This window comes from Falco naumanni, chromosome 2 (genome assembly GCF_017639655.2).
Source record: "Falco naumanni isolate bFalNau1 chromosome 2, bFalNau1.pat, whole genome shotgun sequence".
NCBI lineage: Eukaryota > Metazoa > Chordata > Aves > Falconiformes > Falconidae > Falco > Falco naumanni.
In genome coordinates, this window is record NC_054055.1 from 64,113,471 (window position 1) to 64,131,929 (window position 18,459).

The 18,459-nt window shown below is 39.1% G+C and overlaps 1 protein-coding gene across 1 annotated transcript in view; it reads right to left on the minus strand.

Moving 5' to 3' along the window:
• Positions 1-18,459, minus strand: part of COL4A1 (collagen type IV alpha 1 chain) — a 123,626-nt gene that overhangs the window by 24,800 nt on the left and 80,367 nt on the right. Inside the window, exons 16-34 of the mRNA XM_040584522.1 lie at positions 17,274-17,318; positions 17,006-17,059; positions 16,487-16,528; positions 15,508-15,601; positions 14,816-14,851; positions 13,076-13,240; positions 11,203-11,298; positions 10,149-10,232; positions 9,387-9,457; positions 6,539-6,730; positions 5,561-5,729; positions 5,215-5,307; positions 5,016-5,120; positions 3,405-3,502; positions 2,963-3,113; positions 2,513-2,626; positions 1,948-2,115; positions 1,309-1,398; positions 581-733 (exon numbers count right to left, since the gene is read on the minus strand). Of these exons, the coding sequence (XP_040440456.1) occupies positions 581-733; positions 1,309-1,398; positions 1,948-2,115; positions 2,513-2,626; positions 2,963-3,113; positions 3,405-3,502; positions 5,016-5,120; positions 5,215-5,307; positions 5,561-5,729; positions 6,539-6,730; positions 9,387-9,457; positions 10,149-10,232; positions 11,203-11,298; positions 13,076-13,240; positions 14,816-14,851; positions 15,508-15,601; positions 16,487-16,528; positions 17,006-17,059; positions 17,274-17,318 (2,020 nt within the window). The remainder of the gene's footprint in view (positions 1-580; positions 734-1,308; positions 1,399-1,947; positions 2,116-2,512; positions 2,627-2,962; positions 3,114-3,404; positions 3,503-5,015; positions 5,121-5,214; positions 5,308-5,560; positions 5,730-6,538; positions 6,731-9,386; positions 9,458-10,148; positions 10,233-11,202; positions 11,299-13,075; positions 13,241-14,815; positions 14,852-15,507; positions 15,602-16,486; positions 16,529-17,005; positions 17,060-17,273; positions 17,319-18,459) is intronic.

Below are 18,459 nucleotides of genomic sequence, written 5' to 3' on the forward strand. Positions count from 1 at the left end.
CCTAATATCTCTACCACTATTAAGTATCTAAACAGAAAGCTGATCGCCTTTCTCCTGCATATTTCCAGATGTTTCTAAACTGACATAAGTTGATCTTTGGGTACCAGTGGCATACAAGTGCATCTTTCCTGAAATTTCTTCAGGTCACAGAGAAACATGCGTGCCAAAAAAGGCTGCCCACTTTTTCCTGCAGTATCAGTTGGCCTTCATGGCCACAACAGTGTTTCCACTATATGTTTTACATGAAAGACAGCTTTTCTCTTCTGGCAAGCTCTGGTTTCTACTATTAAAATTTCTTTTCTTTTCTTTTGAAAGAGTTTTCTGATAAAATAAGTAAAATGGATTTTGTAAGAGCAAATTGAACCTCTTCCATACAACCAAAGCCTTTTCTGTCTGTGATTAATCTTTGTTTCTATGGAGTTGAACGATACTGGAAAAATACCTGCTTTTGCTGCGTGAAATTCTTCAATCTTATTTTTTAAAATGTTGTATAAAACATATACAACTGAACTCAAAGCATTGCTGTTTAAGAGTGTATGAGTGTTAATTACGCTTATCCACAGTTCGAGACTGAAGTTACCTTTTTCTCCTTGATCTCCCTTTTGGCCTTTGAGACTAACCATGTCCATGGTGTCCATCGTTCCAGGTTTTCCTGGGAGACCAGCTTCACCTTTATCTCCTTTGACACCAGGATCACCCTGTGGTCCAACTACACCTTTGAAACCTTGGCTACCTATAAAGGGATAGCACAGAATATTATAGTGGCATATAAAGCTTCGCAAAAATATTTAGTAGGCAACAAGTGAAATCAGCTATTTATTCAAATTTTGAGCACTGAATACAATGCTCTAGAACATCTCATTCATCTTGTACCAAGTTATTCTATATCAAGACTTCACAACAGCTCTGTCAAAAAAGTTGGCATATTTTTCCCACTTCACAGCCATTAATTTTAGAGTCTCAAAATAACAGAGACAGGAGTTTGGCAGTAATACAGGATTTAATGAAGACCTTCCTGGTGGCTTTTTATAATTTCAAACACAGTATTTTTCTTGGAGCAGTATCTATAGCATCCTCGCACCTACAATGTTGGAGAGTGGATCAAAAATCTTGCTTGGTGCCCAAATACATGACTGCTTCTAAGATATGGCTTTCTAAATCACACTATTTTAACTTACACAGAAGTTACTTGACATAAAGCATTCTTTAGGCCAAGCATACTCCTTACATTTGGTTATTTACAGACTTGACTTCTGCCAGGAAAAAGGTGGATTTTACAATTTTGATTGTGAAAAATCTCTCTCTCACCTTTTTCACCAGGCAACCCCGGATCTCCAACTGGTCCAGGAGTTCCTGGCAATCCAGGAGTTCCCATAACTCCCATTTCTCCTTTGGCTCCTGAAACCAAAGTGAAACAGTGAATAACAGAAATAAAACAAGCAGTGTAAAGAAGTACAAGAAAAAGAGTTATTTACTCTCTATCATATTAGGAATTGCCCTAATTAAAGAAAAATGGGACATAGAAAATTATTAACCTAAACAGCCTGATAGAGAAAACAACAGTAAAAATAGTGTTATGAAAACCAGGATGAAACAGTTTGTAATGGGTTTTTGACAAATTCTTAAAACTTCCTATTACAGTAAACAATACTGTCACTAACAAAGGCATTATTAAAACCACACTGTGTCACTGAAACCATGCAGAATAATCCCCTTTTATTATTACAGGCTAAAGGCTAGTTCCTGCAAGTTGCTGGATTTGATCCACCAAAGGACTTTAGCAGTTCAGCTACACGTGCCCAGAGCTGCCTTACTGACGTCAGCTCATGTGTTTTCTCAAGCTTGGGCTGTTTGATGGATCACTTTCTAACAGAGTACAAGGGCTTATGACCACAACTTAATAAAACAGTTGTCAAAGATGCTGGTTTCCGAAGGAAAGACATTTACCTGCTGATCCTTTCAGCCCAACAGCCCCCTGCGGACCTGGCAGGCCGGGTAGCCCCACAGACCCTGGCACTCCGGGCTGGCCCTGGCTACCTTTATCCCCTTTTGGTCCTGGCATATCTAGGCCTGGGACACCAGGGAAGCCCCTTTCTCCTTTTATTCCAGGAAATCCTGGGAAAAACAGAAGATACAGGATTAGTTCTAAACAGAGCAGAGACAACATTATTAACAAGAATATCTGATAACGTCCACCTGTGGTTCGGACACTATATGGCATGAAGAACGAAGACTCAAAGCCAGACAGCAGAAATAGTCCTAATTTTCTGAGGCGTTGATCCTGTATATATTATCCATCGATGACCCAAGGGGACTGAACAAAAAGCTTCTCAGGAGGCCTAGCCCTGTGTTTTGGACCAAACAGAGGAGGATCGCTGACATGCCCCCGCCGTGCACCCCCACCGACCTCACACTGCACAACAGTTCACGAGCAACACTTTCACCAATGCCAATATCCATTTATGCCGAAAGTCCTCTCCTAAGCACCATCATGAGAGTATTTTTCCCTCACCTGGTGGTCCTTGGGGTCCTGGCTGCCCAGCAGGTCCTGGTGATCCCTGCGGGCCCACCCCCGGTGCACCTGGAGAGCCTGGCAAGCCTTGCAGTCCTGGGAGGCCAGGGTCTCCTGTGGGGAGACAGACAGACAGGCTGAGCGTCCTCCAATGTTGTTGGAAATCTTTCTTGCTGAAGATGCTAGACAAGGCAATTTGGAAGCACCAGCCCAAGAAGACCTCATTTCGGTCTCTAATACCTCCCACCCAGGCTTGGAGAAAGGGCTGCTCTTTGCAGCTAGCATTCATTACCAGTGGTTGGTAGAAGAAAACGAGGAGAAGGAAAAAGGGTGATTCCCTGAGATATCAGTAGGATATTTCAGTGGTGAATAGACTTCTTGCTACATCTGTAGGGGAGTGCCTTTAAAAAGATATAGAAATAGAGATCTGCATTTTTCCAACGACATTACCTCTGAATCCTTGCTGTCCAGGTATGCCCGGAAAGCCTTGCTCACCACGTAAGCCAGGCAGTCCTGGATTTCCCTTTTCTCCAGGGATGCCAGCAGGGCCTGGAGGGCCTGGCAACCCCTTAGGGCCAGGTAGACCTACACCAGGTTCACCCTAGCCAAAGAAACACAATAGACATCAAAACCAAGAATTCATTCACTGAGTGTATTTAAATCACTCAGATGCAGAGCGCTATACATGACTTCAAGGGGGAGCCGTAAGCCCTTTAGCTTTAATGTCAAGCATTCATCCATCTGCTCTGTTCCTCTGTGTGCACAGTGGAAAACATAAGATGAAGAGCAGTTTGGCCAACATTATTATTATTTTTTTAAAGAGCAGGATCTTTGCACACATTCCTGTTAACATGGGCAGTCACAAGTAACAGTACCAGCAGCTGACACGTACTTTTTGACCTTGTAAACCTGGTACACCTGGCAAACCATCCAGTCCAGGGGTTCCCGGAGTCCCCGGAAGACCAGGCGAACCAGGCTGACCTTGGAAACCTATAAAAGAAATCAAAACTCACATAATTACTGACTCTGCCTGTAAGTGTCCTCCGCTGTTTCTTCAAGCCTCCAACTGAACTACCTCACAGGGATAAGTTTAAAAAGGTCTGTGTAGTCTTCATGTCAAACTTCTAGGGATGCCAGCACCCAAACGTCTCAATAGAGATTCAAATGCTGAGCTTCGTGCAGCATTTGGCTTCTGATGAGGAACAGCCACCCAGAAGAAATAAATGTTGAGTGTCTCCTCTTAAATGAACAGCTTTGTGGGTTCATGTCATTGAGAAACATCCTGTCTGCAAAACTGGGTTCCCAAAGTCTTCTCTAAAAAAGGCAACTTAAAGTGTGGGGCACCAGACTGAGGGATGCACAACAAAATCCATCTGCGAATCAACACCTTTAGTTCTGTATGCGCTGCGTAACATTCTTACACACGCCACTGTGGGCTGCACACAGAAGGTTTCTATGCCACAACTGGCCCATGCACTGCACCTTGGGAATGCAAGAAAGAATACACACAACATTCTGCAAATCACTTGGAAGACAGCACTCACTCAACACAAGCACACACTGAACAAATTGAGATGAAGCTCCTCTCCCAGGCAAAGGTCTCATGGAGTGGGAAATCCAGCTTTTAGGCTAAGCCCCAGGAAAGGCACTGGGCAGAGCTGAATTCAAGGAAGAGTCCCTGAAAGAAATGTATTTGATAGGCCATCCCTTTCTTACTGGCATCAAAGAGCATACAGAAACCCTTTTCCAGATACAACCAACCTCCTCCGTTCGGGTTCGTCCCACACGAGCCTTGGAGGAACTAGAGGTGGTCACAGGTAAAGATTTGCCCTTTCTCATTATTATTTCTGACCCTCTCAGTTCACTGATCTGTGGAAAAATACTAAATTAAATAATAAGATACACAAGAATTTTGGGTATTGAGGTGGCTGCTGAAAGCTCAGTCATATAGTTCTAAATGAGTAGCAGCACTATGAAATACATCTCTCCAAAATCTGTAAATAGAGTATGAACACCTAGACTCCCTCTAAGTTATGTGCATACTCTGACAATGGCCATGCAGTGAAGACTAAACTTATGCTGAATGAGCTGGTATTGTAACTAAACCACTCTCAGCCACCTGGGACACAGCAGAGCTGTGAAGCTCCGGCCAAAGAATGTTATAGTTACATCAGCACGTTTTTTGGACCAACTACACACAGTGCTTCATCTCTCAGAAAGGTCATCTCATCTCTCAGCAACCTCAGTTACTGCAGTGTAATATGTTGTGCTATATCACTTTTCCAGTCTGGCAGTAGCTTTGATACTGTCTGTATCTGCACCGCATCACTGCACACAGCAAGTGTGTGTTGAAAGTATGCTTATTGTGGTGCTTGTGGGATTTTGGAAGGGAGGTTCTTCAGCTGCACCTCCCATATCTCATGCAGGCATGTCTGGATGATATTACAGGCCTCCATCCACACTCAGTTACATCAGCTTTGTTAGATGGCTAAATTTATCTTACCTTTGGGTCCTGGAGGTCCAGGGAACCCTACACCTGGCAGTCCAACAGCACCTTTTTCTCCTGGCAGACCGGGTCTACCTGGAAGCCCAGGATTCCCTTTGTCACCTTTGCAAGTCAAAACAAGACAAATGTTAATACAAAGTCTAGCTTCTGGGGAACAGAACCATTATGATCATCAAAGATTAACAGGCTACTGTACCTTGGGGTCCAGGGAAACCAGGTGGCCCAGGGAGGCCATCCGCCCCAGGAGGTCCAGGGAGTGGTACAGTTCGTCCTGCTTCACCCTTTGCTCCTGTGAATGTAAAAATGTATTAAGTACAGGAAGTGATGAAATTAAACAAGGGAATTTAATTAAACCATCCCATTTGGCATAAGAAATTCTTCAAGAAAATTTCCCTCAAAAAGCTGCTATTATACTGCTGAAAGCAAACACAGATTTAAATTAGAAGGTCTTTATTTCAATCTTAAGATCCAGTGATCCTCTAAGTTGTAACACTTAAGGGGTACGTTTATTTTCAATTTTTTTAAGCATACAATAGCAATACCTGGAAGGCCTGGTAAACCTGGGGTTCCAGCAAAGCCTCTATCTCCTTTGTCACCAGGTAATCCTGCAGTGCCTATCCCAGGAGGGCCAGGAAAACCTCTTTCACCACGTACTCCAGGGAATCCAGGTTGGCCAGGGGGACCACGTTCTCCTTTCAAGCCAGCTGTACCCTAATTTTTGGAAAGTATAAATGTAATTCTTGCCTGATTGGCAAGACAGAACATGTCATTCTCTTTCTTTGAATATTTTCTAACTTGGATTTAGCACAGGTATCTGTAATGCTGAAGAAAGTGGACTTTTTATCACTGAGTTCAATGGAAACAGAACTGGGGTCCATATGGAATAGCACATGGAAATCATACCTAGTATTCAGTGCAACTAACTGGACATGTAGGCTGTGTTCCCAGTGGTGGATCTGGGAGGACATGTGAGCTCTGCATTCAGCTCCACATCCATACCACACTGAACTCTCTATTAGAGCAAGACTTTGAAGCATTTGTTTTCACAAGAAAAGTATGCTAGAACAGAGTTGAACCTTGTCTTAACAATCTCTACTTGGATAATTGCATTCCTTCAACCATCTCCAGATACCAGCTAAATCATCCACACTAGTTCTCACCACCGAGCTGTAAGAAAGTGAAAAAGGAAAAAAAGCATTGTCCATGCCCACAGCTTTGTGGGGGAAGTAATCTTGTTCGACAAGTAAAAGGAAAGGGCTAAAATCTAACTCTGAAATAGTCTGTTGCTGAAGGACTGTCTTCTTCACTGGTTCCAGGGAAAATGGAGTCTTCCCCTGAGCAAGAATGAACTACTCAAGGTAAGGACAAGATGTGGACCAACAAATGACCAATGAACATAAAGCATGTCTAGGGCATAAAAGCAGATGAATTCTGGCCTGAAAGATGGAAGGTATAGGACAGTATGTAAACATAATAAACATACAGCAGGACAATATGTAAACATAAAGAAACACACATACCGATGCTCCTTTTGGACCCTGGAGACCTGGCAATCCATCTTTTCCTGGTCTTCCTTCTCTTCCAGGAGTACCTGGTTGTCCTGGGAAACCAGGATCTCCCTTTTCACCTTTCAGGATAGAATCATAAGTAAAATCTCCTGGTTCTCCTTTTGCCCCAGGACTGCCCATAAGTCCTGGAGTGCCGGGGGGGCCCTGAAATTTTATAAATTCAAATGTCGTCAGTTGCCCTACCAACACTTCAACTGATACAACAGAAAAAAAAATATTCAGAAATTAAAGACTAGACCGAAATCAAGTAAACCATTAAGTTTTCAACTAAAGAGGTCAAATGAGAATATTTTCCAGGACACAGCAGTGTGACTAAGGAATTAATGCACATTGTCTTGACCATTTTGTCATTTATCATATCACAGGTGTATTATTTTAGATGGTGCACATAAACTTACACCACTTACACAAGAACTAAAGGCCATGCCACCAAAAAACTACTCTAAATTTTCAACGGACTATCCACTGGCTTTCAGTTATGCGCATTTATACAATATCAGCATCACAGTAAATGAGGCTTTTAAAAGAGGTATTTCAGAGTTAAAGTGTCTGCTCCAAACTTTAAATACTGAATTCTGTAACTGTGGAACCTATTTCCCTAACAGAAATGCAACAAAAATATCTCTACAAAAATTCCATGATAATTCACAATACCAGCAGTAGTACCAATACAGGAAAATGACACAATTCCATTATGCAAAGACAAATTCAGTCAAACTTATAGGTTTGAACTGCTTATACAAGCCCCACCCATGATTTTCCTTCTTTCAAAAGCTTTTAAATCAACTAATATTCATAAAATACATAGCTTGTCCATGAAATTAAATTAGTTGTCTTAAACAAAACTCGAATATTATTTGCACAAGAGCTAAAGCTGAAGGCTGAAAGCTTCTCCCTGGGTAATTTATTTATGACATTTAGCTGATGCAAATACACGTTCCCCTTCATTACTAATGCTCATTGATTTTGTACAATTAAAAATCACAGCCATTTGGCACTGTCAGAATACTATGCACATGCTCAGAAAAGAGTTTTGTAAGGTCTCCTGTGAAGAAATTATCTACCTAATAATACACTATAGGATTTCCAGAATGCCAATTTTTCCCTACATAATTTCTAGGACCTAGATGGAATTTTCTCACAGGAACAATGTGAATCAAAGCTACCCACACTAGGGTAGTAAAGCACAAACTTCATGGGCAATGTCCACTGCTTATGGCTGATGTGTGCCATCCACTTAAACCTCAACCAGAATACGGCCAAAGGCTATCCTTCCATTAGCTTTCGTGGGTCCTGGATCAGACTCTGATGCTCTGGCACGGCTCTAAACAATGTGAGCTCACAAGGCTGGCCTCTATGTAGTTTTTCCAAGCTAAACTATATGCTGGATCACCACCTGGCTGAACTTTGTGGAGCAAAACAAGTTTAAAAGCATTCAGAACAGCAGCCAGTCCTTGTCTGATGAAAGACATGAACAGAACTTAAGAGGCAATAAAAGGAAAATATAAAGGTGTGGCAAAACATGTGGTGAGAACAAAATGCAGACACGAAAAAAGCTTAAATACATTAGGATATCTTTTATTTTTCTCCACTGTTTCTTTCACAGATCCCATTGGCATTATAGTAAATTCAGTCACTGAGTGATACAATCTTGGTTATCGTACTGGAAATAGAGAATGGGTTCCATTTCAGCTAACTCATTGGCTGAATTCAGGCATCTAGGCTTTATTATACTCAAGGGAAAGAAATCGATTCCTTGATTAAGGAATTCATACAGGTGGTTGGTTTAACTTCTGAAGGTGCCTCTCTCACACCACTGGTGATAGAGGGAGCTTGAGTAACTGGTGTGTTAAAGGCAGTGCACATGAATGTCACTGGGAAGTTATGTTGCCAAAAGTGATCAGCTGGAAGGAGAAAACAGCTTTGGGGAAAAAAGTCTGGGAAGACTCCGACAAACTCAGTCTACTTACATTAGAAATGGTGTCAAAATCCACGTTATACTACAGGAACATGTATGCTAAGGTAGGTCTTGACAGCATACCACAGTGTACGTAGGGACACTCAAGTGAACTCTGACAAGATCAAATGTAGTTGTGCTAGTACAGTGCTCATCTAGGAGTAATTTGTGTTACATTTTAGACAAGTGATATGCTTATGACTATTCTGCTTCTGATAGCCGGCCTTACTCACTGAAAGCTACGTTGCGCTGTGTCAGCAAAATTTTAAGTGATCATATTATCAGTGTACTATCCACTTTCACAGATTTCCTTTATTTCTTCAAAAGTACTTAGCTTTCCTGATAACTAATTATGTTTTATGGAACATACTGCACACATCTCAAAACTCAGACAAACTGCCAAAGTATACTGCATGCTAATATTAGAGTGCTTACGCTACACTAGATGGCACTGCCTCTCTCTCAGTATATATGTACACAGCAGCAAAGACTTATTGGAAAGACTTGTGAGAAGGTCAGGGCAGACCTGCATCTATTTGCTGTGAAATCCTACTTTTTACCCAACTCCACTGCTTAGCTTGCTCAGCCAGAAGGTCACGTGTCCTGCTGACTCCGTATGATGGGCACACACAGAAATATAACCCATTTCTGACAGCTTTTTTTAACTCTCATAGCTCAGCCATGCTGCTTCCTAGTTTATTTTGCTAGGCATTGTTCCTTAATTTTATCATATCACTGTGCTGGTCTCTTTTTAAACACAACTATTATACAACCACATTGACGATAACATGTTTTTTGATCACATCTCATAGGACACATAGCATTTGGCAAGGCATTACTTACAGGTACCCCTGGAAGGCCATCAAGTCCAGGTAAGCCTCTGTCACCCTTGAAACCTGATTGTCCTGGAAAACCTTATCAGAGAGACAAAAACACAATTCTGTTTATTACATGCTTTTACAAATAGCTCATTTCATCTGAATTCTTTGTGACCCTTCTCAAAGTGTCTCATTTCATCCCCAGTCACATCAACATAATGCTGCTAAAGTCAGTGAAATTGTCTGGATTCATGTGCTTATGTGCTATATGTGTCTGCATTCATAAACTCAGAAGTTGATTCATTTGACTTAGGAATGAATTAACCTTACTATTCAGACCTATCATGTAACCATTGCAGTCTTGAAACTACCTAAACTTTATTCATTTTTCTTAACAGCCACTAGAACAAACATTAGGTACAATATCACTGTTTGCATGTGGCACTTCTCTCATATGGCAGCAGAAAAATAGCTTTTTTCTTTTGTTGGCTAGGATTGGGAATGTATGTATGGGCCGCTGCCAAGCCTGGGCACATAGGGCAAATGCTTCCCACATTATTTTTCACTTTCCCAGTCTTCTGTGAAAGTATTTAGGCCACAGTCTGCAAAGAGCCTCCATTGTGGCATATTTGGAATCAGGCCAAAAATAGGAATATTCCATCCTCCTTTCACTAGTTTCACAAATAATTTCATTAGTGGGACAAAAAGTAATTAATTTTATCATATATGTTGCATTTTTAGATTTTAGCCTACATAGTTAATTCTCAGGTAGTTAATGAGTTTTTACCTGCTGGACCTGGTGGCCCTTGTGGCCCTGGAAGTCCAGGTGGTCCTACTTTATCACACAAGGCACAGGATTCACCTTTGTCACCTGAAGAAGAGAACAACAAAACAACAACAAAACTAATTAATAACAATGAAAAGATTTTAGACAACTGCAAGCAGGTGAATTCAGGGGAAAATGTCAATTTAATACACTACATGCTGAAAGAAAAAAAAACAACAAGTGTGCTACTTCTAATTACGCGCTTCAAAGAAAATTTATCAGCAAACTGATATTCAAAATTCTTTAAAATTTTTAAAGGAATGGCATGAAAATCAACTTAAGTCTTATCCTAGGGATAATATGTAACAGAACATTTAAAAGGGACCAGGCTGAAGAGGATCAAAAAGATGAAAAGAAATATACACTGGGTATAGAAGAAATAAAAAGATTAAAGCAGAAAAAGGAGAACCTCCATAGTCACTGCAGCTTTGTAGTTTTAGCAGAGCAGTGAACCAAATGAGATGAGGAAGGATCAACCACTGTGTAAACGAGTGCAGCTTATTTTTTTATATGTCCATTTAGTCAATGCTGCAAAAACACATGGTCGACAGTCCTATTTATAGGTGTTACAATTTTAGCTTCAATCATACCCATGGCAATGATTCATAAACCATTTCCATTCCTAACTCATCTGCCTCTCCCTAATTCTTAATCTCAGAATTCACATCTTAAACTCCCATAAACAGTTCAATTTACACTTAGTGGGGCTATATTCAACTCTTTCTTTCTTCCCAGCTCCTCTTTCAACCCTGCGAGCCCTGTGTGATCCTTTATCACTTTCCACCAATGTGTAGGCTGAATGAAATGTAAGTGAAGTCTGTGTTGCACAACTCAATACACAGTATCCCTCTTTTACTCACCAAGACTCAAGAAACATCTTCCATTTCCATGAACTATTTGTTTAACTAACTTTAAGAACACTTTCACCAGATCCAGCCTAACTTGCTCAGCCTCTTTACATACCCAAGCTCCAGTGTACAAGCATTAGAAAGCAAACACTTTAGAATAGTATTACCTTTCTCGCCCATCTCTCCTGGAAATCCATCTCTTCCTGGAAGTCCAGGACTACCTGGTGCACCAGGTTCTCCCTGCTGGCATTGATCAATTCCATCTGTAATGGAAATGCAATAAAGAATATTGTTTGACAAACACAAGTTTCCACTATAGGGCTACATTTATGAATGTCCCAGCTGAATGTATCTATGAAGACTAATATGTCAGGATAGCATTTAACTTTTCTATTTGATTCACTTTGAAAAATTCACCTGGGATTCTGTATTCTGATTTCATACATACTGCTTAAGAAACCCCAAGAATTACATGGAAAAAGACAGGCTCTGCCATAGTAAGGCTGCTAACAACTTTCACATAAAATCTACTTTTATGTTAAGTTTTGGCTAAGAAAGGTACTGTTGGTGAAAAATGGCTGGTTTGGCCCTGAAGAGAATAGAAAATATTGACGTTCTGAATAAATTAAGTAAGTAGAGATTTTTGTACCCTGTCTTTTGTTTTCAATGTTTTAGGAAAATTTCTAGGTCACAAACATCTTGTTAACATCTATTTAACCTCTTCACACTGATCAAGCTTTCTGAAAACAAAAAACTTCGTATGTTGGGAACTGAAATAGATAATAAACAACATTTATTTAGCAGGCTTAATATGAGAATACAAATTATGCTTGTTCTGTTTGATGACACAGGTTCTGACCCAATACAGTATGACATCAGTTTGGACAAAGCCAGTAGTCAAAATGTTTGGCAAACAACAATTAAATGAAAACAAATTGTTTCCCATTATGCATTTGAAGAAAGCTAAAGAAGTGTCTGGGGAAGGAGCGGAATTAAGCAGTGACAGAAACATGTATGAAAAACAGGAATTGCTCTTACTTGTAGGGCAAGGTAAGTTTTAGCTATTTAATTCTGTATTCTAGGTGCTGGATTTTGTATTGCTTCATTGGCAAACAAAGCAACAACTAGCTAACATCAATCGTTTTTGAACAAAGTATTTTTGGTTTAGGAATTCCATAGAGAATAATGTCCCTTTCAATAGTTTTAGCCTACCTAAACTACTGTAAAAGGGAAATCATTCTTCATGTTGAAATGACACTTTAACTCACTATATCAGTATCAACAACAGCAAAAGTTTTCTTTCAACAAAAGAGTTGAAACATCAGCTGGAAAGAGCTATCAAGCTTGGACCACTTTCATACGTACTTTTTTCATTTCTTCATTGCAGAGTAAAACCAAAACATTTTTCTCTTTAAAAATGCTTTATCAGAATCTAATTATACACAGCTGTATAATGCTGTTTCTCATTACTACTAATATGCATTTGTCACATCATTACTAGTTTTTCATTTACCTCCATAAAGCATTTGTTGACCACATTCTCCTGTAAGGTAATTTCATTTTACAATAAAAACTTCTGGCAGACTAGTATTTCAGTCTGCAGTTCTTACACCCATTCAAACTGTTACATAGATTAGTACTGCTGACTTGTAAATTGTGACAGTGAACAGCCATCTTTTATGCCAAGAACAATATAAATATCTGTTATTTTTTTAATTGAAGAGCTACAAATATATCTAGGTTGGAACATTAGGACACAGGGGAAACCAGTGTGTATTAATGTCAATTATTTTAACAAACTTTTGAAGAAATTTTAAAAACATTTATTTAGCAAAGAATCCTTGTCCGAGTAAGGAAACAAGCAGCTTGTTGCACTGCAGAAAAGTGTTTACTCGGTCCATTAACAGCTCAGATATGTTTCTTCCACAATGCATATGGATTCTGATTATAGCTTTTATAATCTAGTCTTTTTTCTTTTGTATTGCATTCAACGTGCATTATGGAGTCTCCATTGTGAAAGCAACCGAGTGCTTTACCTACCTGTTTTGCCTGGAGGACCTGGTGGGCCAGGCAACCCCGGGGGACCTGGGAAACCATCTCTTCCAGGGGGTCCAGGTAAAGCAAACCCTGGAGAACCCTTTTCACCTTTTTCACCTCTCTCTCCAGGGACACCTGGAGATCCTATCCTGTCTGGAAGTGGTCGACCTTTGGACAGAGTAAAACATACATGAAAAAGTGACAAGTGAAAAGACAGTAACATTATCAACATGTTAGCTTCCATTACGTTTCAGAGAGAATTGAAGAAATGTTAGTGCAAAATAAAAAAGGACTGTTTTTTTACTGTTGGTGATTTGTGTAAAATTGAGATTATATACTCACTACAGCTCAAAGTAAGTCACTTTGGTTAGGTCCCTACACAAATACATATAGTCTAATACATACAAATACATAGGTACTAAGTGCCTTTTTGAGATTTAGTTGAATCAACTTTTGTTGGGTAGTCAAGAGTGGTGACACAAGAATTTATATATTACACTTAGAAACTATTACATTACATGCTTATCTTGTAATAAACCAAACCTTTAACACACTTAGAAAGAGACAGTGTACCTAAGAACTTTAGTAAATAAGTATTCAATACTAGCAGATGCTAGCAGATTTCAGGAATGCTAAAACCAAAACTGGTGGTAAGATTAATAAGCAAACAGCTAATAAAGAGAAGCAGTTAAACACCTAGAAAAAAAACCACTTAAGATCTGCTTTTAGCTATTGGTATAGTCGCACACACGTCTTCATACTTTAATGAGCTACTTCAGTTCACAACTAACCATAAGACTTGATCGCTAAACCATTTTGAGCCTTCTGCAACATTGCAGGAAGATATTGAAGTCACACAAATCTCAATTTCTGTAGGGTAATGACAGACTAAGAGCTACCATTCTTCTTGTCTTGTCACACAGAATTCTTTAGGGACTATTACAGCCTGCAGTATATAGTTTCTCCTCCCTAAACTGTGAAAAATTTCCTAGAAACTATCTGAACCTGGCTCTCATTAATTCCTTACTTAGCTCACTGTCAAGATAGAAAATGTGAGCAAAGGAGGTAATAATAGTATCATCATGTGCCAAAGTCAGGTTTCCACAGATGATTTGCTTGATTTTTAAAAAGCAAATATCATAGTTTAGTTCAAACACATGTACATACACACAGAATAGTAGTGTTGTCACAGATGTGAAGATGCTAAGACTATGAAAAAGGCAACATTTGCAGGCAAAAGAAATAATTTCTATTAGATCAAATGACATAGCCAAAAAAAAGCAGAAACCCTTCAGGAATTACTTTGATCTAATAAATATTATTTCTCCCTGCAAACCTAGTTTTATTAAAATTATGAAAACCCATACAGAGCTGAAGTGAGAGAAAAACAAACTATTTACATATAAGTATACATACATAGGTACATATGCACATATTCACATTTTACAGCTCTTCTTGCCCAATGGAGCCATGCTCTCTGCGCTCTCACTGATGACCTGTGCACACTACTTCTTCATTTAAGCAGGAAGTTATCAGGACTGTACACAAAGAGCAAGGCCAGATCACATCAAAAAGATGAGAAAAGTCATCTGCAGGTGTGATTGGACCCCTGCAGAGACCACTGCCTGGGTGTTCTGTAAGTCAAGGCAGTAACTGGCAGCAGCTAAGGAGAACACCTCTCAGTACTCTTCACCCAAGAACAACACAGGAAAAAAGTGAACATCAGTGGCCATGAATTCATACCTGGAGGTCCTGGAATTCCTTGTATACCAGGGAAACCTTTCGAAAGAGAAGTTTTCATTTAGGTGATTAAGTCAGCAATGCCAACATCAGTGAAGTTTTTAGCATATGTTATTTAAGTACACATTACAAGCTAGTATGCCCTGAAGCAAAGGTTAAGTTAAATAATCTATAGATACCTGCAAACAATACATTTAGGGAAAAGGCCCTGCTGTGTGCCATATTCTCCACTGATATTTCTTCAATAAAGTGAAGTCTGTAATGGTGAAACTGGGAAAGGGACTGCTCGATTTACTCTGTTTACTGAAGAATTTTGTAAATTATGCAAGCCAATTTTAAGACTAAAATTTAGCTACTGACTTTTTAACAGTAGTCTCAAGACTCTGCATTATTACTTTCTTTATGCTTGTGTTGGTTTCCATCTTTCTTAAATAATCTCACTGGATTATTTAACTGCCATAAAAACAGATCCCAATCTATCTTTCTCCAATCTATAAATGAAAGCCAGTGTTATTTATGATGAGCAGAGGCATCCTACAAACTGCCACAAATAGTAATAACCTGAAAGCAATTAATAACTGAAACATTTCACTGTCACATAGAGCTCCTGAGCTCACAGATAGTACAACCTGAACTTACTTTAATAAGAAAACGAAAAGCATAACTCAATCAAAAAGACAAGAAAAAATACATACCTTTTTCACCTTTTTGGCCTTTCAGTCCAGGCAAACCTGAAACTCCAGGCTCTCCTTTTTCACCAAAGGTATCTATTGGTCCAGGATCTATAACCTGAATCACAGGACAAAGACTAGGACACTAGAAACATACAACTGTGCCTTCATTTGCATCTCCCTTGTGTTGACCTGATGGTACAGAGGCCATTTTGTTTTGTAACAACAATTTTGAGCAGTTTTGGTTATAATTGCAATTTCACTGATACATAACAACTGCCGTGGGAGGGTTATAGCTGTTGAGGAGCTACCAGAGAAAAAAGTATTTCTTATTCTGACAAAATTCCTTCAAATCAGTAGTAGCATTAAGTGGAGAGCTTTATAGCACCTTTCTGAACAAGAAAGATGCCAAGAAACCTCAGCGTGGTCTAAGCGCTGACCCATTAGGTTTCTATTTAACATAAATATTAAAATATTCTGTTCTCGCAATTTCTGCCAACATTGATACAAGCTTCACATATAGGATACTAACATTTACAATAAAATATTCAGGAAGTATGCACAGTTTTTCAAATCAAATCAGCAGATGCTGGGAATTTTCCTCCATGTTGGGGAAGCAGGACCATCAATGATCTAACTGTTGCTGACTAATGCTATTTTTTATTTGAAGTGTTCAAAAACTTACAGACTGTAAAGCTGACAGACTTACTCTTTCAAACTTTCTTTTGGATATTTTCTATGATTAACAATACCTATCATTTGCATAGTTGAAAATATTTGAAAATCATTTCCCTTGAGAGCTCCTTTCCCAAATTTCAAATATGCTTAAAGACCCGTATCTAAATTCTGTTTCCATTAAGAAAAACTGAGGATATGACTGATTATAATGAGGTCAGAACATGCATAGGTTTTCTTTTTTTCCTCACTGTTTGAGCACTCTGAATTTCACAAAATTTATATTTTCACTGAAGTTTAAAACAAAACAAGAATTTATTTTACTTACTCTTCCTGGAGGTCCTGGAAAACCTCGATCACCTTTGTCACCCTAAATCAAAATACAATTTACATTTTAAATCCAAATCAGATTTTCTTCTCTACAAAGTAGGATTTCCTTAGCAAATTAACACCTTGATGCAGATTCATACAAATTCCAAATGATAAGTACCCAGGCCATTACAATAAGCAGCAAGTAGTTAGCTTGCATGCCTGTACTGCCTTACACTACATAAAGAGAAACTGGAATTTTTCGTAAAGTACACTTGTACATATACTGGCTGGGCAAAGAGCTTGTGAAAATAAAGCTTGCATTAACCAATTCATATAAGATATGTAAACCAAGGATACCTATGCTACCTTAATTTTGACTTTTCCCAGTCAATGAGTGATGACTTCACAACTTAGTAACATTCATTTAATATGGCTTTATGTCCATTTGTTGCTTTACTGCACATCTATGAACATGCCATACAAGCTCTTAACTCCACATTCTGTGTGATGGGATTCAAAGGCCGCTACTACGCACCTTTGCACCAGGCTCCCCGGGTCGTCCTGGAACCCCATACCCACCGGGCAAACCCTGTGTGCAGAAGACAGAAAAACCAGCAAAGACAAATATCTTAGCCCTGGCAGCATCTAAGTTTTAAATTTTCAAATAGTCACTAATTCACAGAAAGCAACAACATCAAGCAAACAATTCAGATGGCTAGAAAATTTCAACCATTTTGTAATACAGAGACAGTTCTTTGCTTTGAATGTAAGAAACAGCACTGGAAATTCAGTAAAATACATACAGGTTCTCCTTTTGGTCCTGGTTCACCATCTTTTCCAGGCTTTCCCTGTAAAACACCAAGATCCACTCTGCTTAAATAGATGGCCACATACATGCAATGTCTAAACACAGTGGGTGAAACACTAGAACAAAACAATCACTATTATAATGCATTAATTGAAGCATGCTAACGCAGCCAACAGTGCACAGGGTATAAAGTAGGCAAATAGTGACTGCCTAGTACTTACATTACTTAACATCCTGCAAGCTGCAAAATTAAATAAAATTCTGCAAATTTGTTCCCAGATCCAGGAATAACATACAGATTTCCCAGTCAAGGAGGCTTCAAGACAAATATATCAACAGCACAGGAAACTGGAACCAGACCCAGAAACTTTTCCCTTCATAGCAATCTGCTCCTACATATATAGTCTCCTGCCTCACAAAACACTTATTCTAGGCATTCAATGGCTCAGTTTCAGCAGAGGGCTTGGAGAGTGGTCCCATATCAGATCGCATGGTAATCTAGTGGGAAAAACCACTTCCTCTAAAGTGAGAGTTACAATTTCAAATCACAAGGCAGATGATAACCTAGAATCCAAGACTCCCTTCTCCAGAACAAAATGATTCACTATTAGACCACTGTGTTATCTTAAGAGGGGATTAGATTTCCTTGAGATAATTAACAGGCAGATGATAAATTATCTAGATGGATTAAGCTACTTTTCAGCACTCCCTTCCTCTTCTTATGGACCATGAAGGGACTGGCACCTAGGCTTGTAGCCTAATCCACTGGAAACTGGCTTTTAGTTGGTGTCACAGTGCTTAGATTGTACGCGTATCATAAGTAATATGAATATTTCCCATAAACCCAAGAAAACGTATACACTTAATACGCAAAGTAACAGTGTATGCAATTCAGTCTAAAAAATTATCCTATCAGTTTACGTCAAAAAAATCTGTCTAAAACAATGTAACTGAAGGATAAAAATGATACAACAAACATGAACAGGCACCAAAGTGTGCAGCTATGATATTTTATAAAAAAGGGTTACAAGTAATTTTTAATGAACAATTAAAATTATGATCTGTAAAGTCAGAAGAGTCTTCAAATGTACCCTGTGATTGGAATTAATCATACGGTTTCATTCCATGAAACTAGAATATCAGATCTTAACATCTGTTCACCTTCCAAGCCTTATCTTAAT